We start from the raw sequence: 8,802 nt of genomic DNA, 5'->3' as shown, positions 1-8,802 counted from the left end.
TAAGCATTTTTAAGTGTCTGTTTCTTTATATTTTACCTATATATGTAACATATTCTCATTTACCTTTTTAATAAAAAAAAAAAATTAAAAAAAGAAAGAAAAAGAAAAAGAACAAAAAAAATACTAAAAAAATAGACAATTAAAAAAACTGAATAACATTTCAATTTTTTATAGGCTGTCGCATAAAGTCTTGTGCACTTAATATGAAAGCAGCTAGAGCGCGTGCTTGACTTGAAGTCAATTGTGTTAATTCTCAAGTCTTCACTTGATGAGCATAACAACATCTTAATTTCTTATTCCAAGTGTTCTCTACGTAAACTATGTTGTAATATATGTGTTACAAACTATTGTTTTTTCTTTTCTTTCTTCTTAAGCCCTTTTATTCTTTGATTAATATCCAACTAGTAGTCTCTTAAAAATTATTATTGTGACCGTTTGGTCATTAAATACCATTTAGTTTCTCTATACGTTTTTTACCATGAGTGGTTAAACCCATTGATTTTTCACTTTTATTGTTTATGACCGTTGATCATTAACAATTCCATGTGTTTTAATTCTTCAACAGTTTTGACCATTTACAAGGTTTTATGGCATTGTTCATTAATAAGCTTTTACGGTTTTTCTTCGATCATCGTTGACCATTTGGTCATAAAGTCTTTCAAGACTTTGGATAGAAAAAAGTGTGAGTTTGCTTTATATATATTAAGCTAATTTTCTTTGTCTATGCGACATATACAAAAAAAAGAGCACTTGAGATATATATATATATATTATTTCTATGTTTTCAATTAAAGAATAGTTTTTCTACAAGAAAAGATTTGGGTTGTTCTATTACTCTTCATTATTGGAAGTGCGTCCTTAACGAAGGTAGACGTTATAGTCTAATCCTGGGAGGTTGCGTGTCAAAGGATCCGATCGCATCGAGTTATACACTCCGGGAAACACGAATCAACATTTAAGGACAACGCTCTTGCGTTATTCTATAGCATATTGTGAGATCTTTCCATACTCTATTTTCATCTTTTATATTTTATTTATTTTATTGTTAATATTCATATTGTAATTATTTTATATCAATGAGAATTTGTGCACCATCCAAATTATTTCCAACAAACTACACTGATTAAATGACTCTAATACTGCTTCGAAGAAGAAAAAGACTCCTCTATGGTGATTAATACTGTCAGGGATAGAAATTTCAAACATCTCAAGCACCCACAACAACCCAAACCTTATCTCAAGAAATGAAGATGACTCGGACTTTTATCTGAATATTCACTACTGCAACTGGCAACCCATAACGTACGTGATATCTACTTCGAAATAATTTTAAATTAATTAATTTTTTTTAACGTCCCTTCCAGGGTTTGGTCTATTCAATAATTGATCACTTACATAGGAAAATATGAAAAACTTGTTTTTTTTTTTTTTGGCAAAATATGACAAGTGGATCATTAGTCTAGTACAGGGGATTGTCAAGTTCAAAGGTTTTGTATGTTTTGACATTGTGTAAATTCTTGTTTTTCTATAGTAAAGTAATTTTATGGGTTTAGCTGCTTCGGAGAAATTTTACATTTAGAGAGTTTTATAAATAGTTTTCTCTTCATAACAAAATATCTGTGTTCCTTACTATTCATTGCATGTTTAAATATTTGATTGATGATATGGTGTTAAGTCAGATCTAATTCCGCTTATTGTTTGTTAAACACCTATTCGACCCCTTATAGGTGCAGATTAGAGTTAATTAAGTTTTTCAAGTGAAAAAATAATCATCTCCATTGCATTAAAAAAGTATAGGAGTTGTAAATATGAGCGGCAAAATTGTCCCAATTTGAGTGATCGTGGACAAATCTGTGGCTTCACGTTTTTCAAATAAAGCTGCTATATATTCTTATTTGATGGCAAATATGTTTTACTTCCACCACTTTAATAATATATATATATTTTTTTGTCAGAGCACTTCTATTAAATTACTTGCTATGATATATATATATTAATCCCATTACCAATATCTTTTTTATTCTAAGCACCAAATTACTTTCGCTAAAGACTAAAGTAGACTGTTTCCAGAAAAATAAAAAATTGGAAAGTAACAAACGTGTTCTTGGAGCTAAATGGGCTTTTTTTTTTTTAAGTAGGTGATTCCCTTGGTAGTCAAGGGTTAGGTAAAATATTAAAAAATAAAATAAAAATCTAAAAGGTAACAAACGTGGTCTTAGTTCTAAATTGCTTTTTCTAAAGTAGGTGCTGCCGCGTTGCTGGTGAAGAAAATTTTCATTTTTTATCTCTCTAATAAAAAATGATTTTATCATCTCTCTTCTATAAAATGAAAATTTTCAAATCTGTTGCCCCACTTTAATTTCAGTTACACAAAGCCAACCATCTTACTTTCACTTTTTATAAAAAAGATATTTTATTACTTTTACACTCCAAATTAAAAAACTTTTTATAAGGGTATTACTTTTGCACTTCAATTAAATCACTTTCTATAATGTCTTATTTTCACATTTCCTCGATGCTTCTGTGAGAAGAGTAATGTTATTATCTCCGCCCATTTATAATGTATATTTTATCGTTGACATAATGTGTTATAAGTAGTTTAATTTTTTTGGTTTTTAGTGTTTAAATTTAAAAAAACAAAAAAACAAAAACAAAAACAAAAACAAAACTTCAAATACGTTACATTAACCATTTTAATGTGGGTTTTTTTTTTGGAAAAATAGTGTATACCTTAAAAAATAATAATAATTTATTTTTTTATTTTTTAGAGGAATAAATATTCCTTTATAGACTAGTAATTAAGGATATATGCGTTGCATTTAAGTTTGGAGATCGACTCCAAATGGGATTTTAAAAAAGTGTGACTAATTAGATGCTTCCATTATTATTGAGTGCATTATGATTTCACGAACATCATGTCACGTGAAGGCCCTAGCTGTTGTGGTGGTTTAACTTTCACACTTAAAAATTTATAAAGTCTTGTTTTCCCATATTGCTTTTGCTTTTCTATGTCTTCCACTTGCTAGTCTCTCGGGAGTCTTGCATTACTTTGCAAGGCTTTTGCTACGTCTGCCGAGCTTTCATATTAAGGGCACAACTACAAGACAAGACACCACCACCCTATAAATAAGGTCTCTCCTACTCCTAGGAGGCTTCACAATTACCAAGTTAGTTGCAACATTAATTATGGGTTTATCATCGCTTTCTCTCTTCATTTTCATTTTCATGGCCTTATTTTCACTTACTGATCATTCTTCTCCTCCTATGTGCCATGGTGATGACAGCTCTGCCTTGTTGCAATTCAAGCAAAGCTTTTTCACACCGGTGTATGATTTTGATAATCTTTATAATTGTCAATTCAAGCCTGCGTCTTGGACACTTGAACTAAACAAAAGTGATTGCTGCTCATGGGATGGAGTTGAGTGCGATGACAACACAGGTCGTGTAATTGGCCTCGACCTCAGTAGCAGCTGTCTATTTGGTTCTATTAGCTCCAGCAGTAGCCTTTTTCGCCTTGTTCACCTCCAAAGGCTTAACCTTGCCTACAATTACTTTAACTACTCTTCTATCCCACCCCAGGTACGCAATCTTTCAAGATTAACACATCTCAATCTCGCTTTCTCTAATTTTTCTGGTGAAATCCCCTTAGAAATTTCACAATTGTCCCAGTTGTCATATCTTGATTTGTCTAGTGACTATTCCCTTTTGGAACTCAAAAAGGCTGGCCTCAGAACCCTAGTTGGAAATTTGACCCACCTACAAGAGCTTGATTTGAGTAGGGTGCATATTAATTCTACTGTGCCTAATACTTTGGCAAATTTGTCTTCTTTAACATTCCTCTCTCTCTGTAGTTGTGGTTTGCACGGAGAATTTCCAATAGGCATCTTTAAGCTATCAAATTTACGGGTTCTTGATGTAGGTGAGAATGCAGGTCTCACCGGTTATTTGCCTAACTATAAATGGAGTAGCCCTCTTCAGAAATTGTATTTGACAAGCATGAGTTTCTCAGGTGAGCTACCCGCTTCCATGGGAAACCTTAGCTTTTTGACTGACTTGTCTATTAGGTATTGCAATTTCTCGGGGTCCATTCCATCTTCACTTGGTAACCTCACTAAACTCACTGTTCTTCTCCTTTCAAACAACTCTTTTGTGGGTAACATTCCTCATTCACTTGGAAACCTATTTCAACTCTCTCAACTCGACCTTTCCTGGACTCAATTGACAGGCCAAGTCCCTTTTAGGCTTCTAAACTTGCCACAATTGAGTTATCTTGATCTAAGTTATAATCTTTTGAGTGGTGAAATAAAATTCGAGAATGAGACACGATTGACTGTCATCGGCCTGAATAACAATCGGTTAACTGGTCCAATTACTTTTGGGCCTATGAACCTCACAAACTTACGGGTCTTGGACCTTGCATGCAACAAGTTTCGTGGTCAAATTTCAAACTCAATCTTCAGCTTCAAGAATCTTGAAGTTCTTTTTCTTTTTGAGAACTACTTTAACGGCACTTTGGAGTTTGATGAGTTTCTTAAGCTCAAACATTTATATGCATTGGATATTTCTGGTAATCAATTATCGTTACTCATTGAAGAAACAAGTGCCAATGCAACTCTTCAGTTTGAAGATTTAGGATTTTCTTCATGCAACTTGAGCGAGGTTCCAAATTTCATAAGAAGCCAACATGAATTGAAGCATCTAAACTTGTCCAACAACAAGATTCATGGCCAAGTTCCAGAATGGATGTGGAACACAAGCACAAGAAGTCTAGAGGTTCTTGACCTTTCCAACAACTTGCTCGGAGGCTTTAGTCAACATCAAATTATTTTTCCATGGACTTCTCTACAATTTCTTGATCTAAGGTCCAATTTGCTCCAAGGATCACTTCCTACTCCCCCAATCTCCACTCTGCATTTTTATATTTCCAGTAATTCATTGACTGGAAATGTTTCGGAATTGTTTTGCAATCTGAGTTCTCTTCAAGTCCTTGATTTGGCTAATAACAACTTAAGTGGTTCACTTCCTCGATGCTTTGACAACTTTGCTGAATCTCTATTGGTACTTGATTTGCGAAGGAACAAATTTCAGGGAAGCATTCCAGAAACTTGGATAAATGGAAGCCAATTGAGGATAATAAATTTCAGTCAAAACAAATTTCAAGGGCAGTTACCGAGATTGCTGGCTGAGTGTACAATGCTAAAGGTCATTGATCTTAGTGATAACCAATTCAATGATACGTTTCCATTTTGGTTGGGACATCTTTCAAATTTAAAGGTCCTTAGGTTACGGTCAAACAAATTCAATGGTCGAATGGAGACGCCTCAAACTTATTTTTATAAGTTCCCCAACATCCGAATCCTTGACATCTCCTACAATGATTTTATGGGAAAGCTGCCATTAAGACTTTTTGAAAATTGGAAGGCCAAAAAACTTGCGGATGAGCATATGTTAACATATATTCATGAAAACTCAGACTTTGAAATAAGAAATTCTATTTGGTATGCCTATACGGCTCAGCCTTATACTTACTCTATGGTGATGACAAACAAAGGAAATGATGTTTTTTATGAGAAGGTCCAAGAAGTGTTCATAGCCATTGATTTCTCAAGCAATAGATTTGTCGGTGAGATTCCTGAATCTATTGGAAATTTAAAAGGAGCTCAGTTGCTAAATCTTTCTAATAATGCTCTTACCGGTCATATCCCATCATCTTTAGAAAACCTTACAGAGTTGGAAGCATTAGACCTTTCTCAAAATAAGTTGTCGGGGGAGATTCCACAACAACTAATACAACTCACTTTCTTAGAATTCCTCAATGTTTCTCATAATATTCTCACAGGGTCTATACCACAAGGGAGACAATTTGATACATTTGAAAACAGTTCATTTGAGGGGAATCTAAGATTGTGTGGGAGACCATTGACAAAGAAATGTAAGAATTCTAATGAGCAACCTTCTCAACCTTCAATCTCTCAAGAAAGTCAAGACTCTGGATCAACATTTGAATTTGGTTGGAAAATAGTTGCGATTGGATATGGATTTGGATTTGTTGTCAGAGTAATCATTGGGCGGATTGTGATTGAAAGGAAACATGATTGGTTAATGAAAACCTTAAGAATAAGGCCACTGGGTGGAAAGAGACGCAGAAATTAAATAAAATAGATTGGACAAGATACCCTCTCAATGCCATGTATGCATTTATTATACCCGTGTATTTCTACTTTAAATCTTATTTATCTGTGTGTAATGCGTTATTTCCCTTTTTCAATATTGTTTTGGTGTATTTTGGAATAGTGTGACATTAATATGTTGTATGTAAAATGCTTGGGTGGGATCTTTTTTATATATATTTTTATAATTTTTGTTGTAGTAGAGTGCATTACTTATCCCATGATTCCATTTGATAATTTTGGATTACTTGAACTTGGTGAGAACACAAAGTTCTTCATACTTGGCAGTTTTCTATTTCTAATGACGTTAAAAATACAAGTCAAGCATGCATAGCAACCAAACATATGTTATTCATAATGTCTTTTGTATTTAATAGAAAGCTCAATCGGTTAGATATCACACCATATAAAGAAGAGGCCATTTGATTGACAATATTCTCTCAAACTACTAAAATATTACATATCTCTCCAAAATTAATAAAAAATAAATCTTAAATTTTAATAATAAGACAAAAATTACTTTATTAATTTCATGTTAAATTCGGACGTCAGGATCAAAAATTGCTTCTTAAAAAATGGTTAAGAAGTATCTTCACAATTATGTCATGTTAATATTAATGTTAACTGTGACATCTTAACAACAACTAGACCTGCAATCTGTCACGACCGTCACATATCATCGAGACGCGTGCCTATGAGAAATGTGGAAAACCGTAATGGCCAGTACTCACGTGACACTCATACTGTTCGCCACGTGTCATCTTGCACTTGAGTTCTTTGTGGTCAGCATGTATCCTCTCTCTCTCTCTCTCTCTCTCCCCACCACGTGGCGTTTGTTCGATACTACAGTACGGCTGGGCAACTAAAAATAGCAGAGTCAACCACAATAACGAAACTACCCCCTCACTGCAATCGGCCATTACATTAAATCCGAGAGGTCATTTTCATAATTTCAGTGTTTATTACAGTGAAACACACTCCCCGATCTTTTCTCAAGTGCCACGGTGCCACCCTTCTCTGCTTTTCATTTGCTCCCCAGCTTTATCGAGCTTCCACACACCCGCTGAGAAAGAAGATTGTAGCATTATCTTCATCACATGGTAAGAATTCTTCATCTTCTGTTTTGCTTTCGTCTCTGTTTGTTTCAATTCCAATTAATCTTTTATGGTGATTTGGTTTTTCTGATCTTTTTTGAGTTGGAGTTCTTGTCAGGATAAGCTTTATGTCATCAATCGAATCTATTTGCGTCTAGGTTTTGAGTTCGATTTAGTTTTTTCTCTAGGAAATTTCGTAATTTGTGATAATTGAGTGGTTGTCAAGTGGAAGAACCACAGTGTGTGATCATAATTTTATGATTAATGAGTTTCGAAGCTCAATCTCTGTATTTTGCCTATACTCCCGCAAATTTTTATATTAACAGTAACTTCAATGAAAACGAATTACATTTGAGTGTGTAACAACCCACAGACTTATTATGATCCTTCCAACCCTTCATTTGGATTGGATGTAGCATATCTCATTATCGGGCAAAGCAAGATTATCGCACAAAGGACAAAGGAAACATCTTATAACGGGGAGTAATGTTACTATCACTCTCATTTCATACGGGCTGTTGTGATGTGTTTTAAGTAGCTTTATATGTCGATCATAAGAAAACTCTAGCCTAACCATTTTGGCTCCTAAAGCAATATGAGAAAGAGAGGGGGAGAGAGGGAGAATCTTTCCGTTGATATGGTAAGATGGTGTACTTATTACTTTTGCTAAACCCCTCACGTTAACGTTCTTGATATGTATTTCGCTTTTGTATGCAATATGTTATATTATAACTCAGATAATTTATTTTTGTTGAAAATCCTAAACTTCTCTTGAACTCTTATCAGGCCTTTTTCTCTTGAAAAGCCTTAAGAATCAAAACAGGGTGTGCTCAGTCGATGAAGCATTGATGAGCATAGGCCAAATGCTTTCTAGTACCCCTCAATTGCATTTCATCGAGCTTTGACTGACCACTCTCGGGTATCCCATAAGGCACTTGGTTGATCGAGCTTCTCACTCGGTCGACCAAGGTCGTTGTGCAGTGTCTTCACAGCCTGAAACACTTAAAAATTCCACAATTTTCTCCATTTTTCCTTCTCTTCTCATACCCACATCACTCAAATGTTATAATCCACGTTCGAGCTTTGATTTTTTTTATTAGTTTTAGTGCTTGTTATATTTCCATAGTAAAGTTAGAATGTTAGGTCCTTCAGGTAGAAATGCATGGACTTGCATAAAAGCTTGAGACTTCAGGGGCTAGCCTTTGTTTTGGACCAAAGTCAGGGCATGCTCCCTTTTCATCATATCAAGAGCATCCCTTGGTTGTTTAACAAAGGAAAGTGTACCACAAGGGTGATGGTTGAGTTGGTAGAAGAATTCCTTTCATCCTAGTGGTCGCGTGTTCGAATCCGCTTACGGTAGTAGATGTGTGAACCAGATGCTACTTTGAAGGGGTTCTACTGGCTCACACCTTTGTGGGGTTGTGGTGACGGACTCGCCTTCCCAAGCAGTAGCTATGGCTCAAACCGGACATTCCACAGCCGGTGGGACCTCGATGGTAACGCCCAAGGGAGGAAACTACACTGGTCGCCACTTCCCA

At 34.9% G+C, this 8,802-nt stretch overlaps 1 protein-coding gene across 1 annotated transcript; it reads left to right on the top strand.

Annotated features, from left to right (window-relative positions):
• Positions 1-3,225: 3,225 nt before the first annotated feature.
• LOC132180566 (receptor-like protein 7) lies at positions 3,226-6,153 on the top strand. Its single transcript, XM_059593438.1, has one exon. The coding sequence runs from the start codon at positions 3,226-3,228 to the stop codon at positions 6,151-6,153; it is 2,928 nt and encodes a 975-aa protein (XP_059449421.1).
• The last annotated feature ends 2,649 nt before the right edge of the window (positions 6,154-8,802 follow it).

Source organism: Corylus avellana, chromosome ca5, assembly GCF_901000735.1.
Source record: "Corylus avellana chromosome ca5, CavTom2PMs-1.0".
NCBI classification, from domain to species: Eukaryota; Viridiplantae; Streptophyta; class Magnoliopsida; order Fagales; family Betulaceae; genus Corylus; species Corylus avellana.
This window is presented reverse-complemented; position numbering and strand designations above follow the sequence as displayed.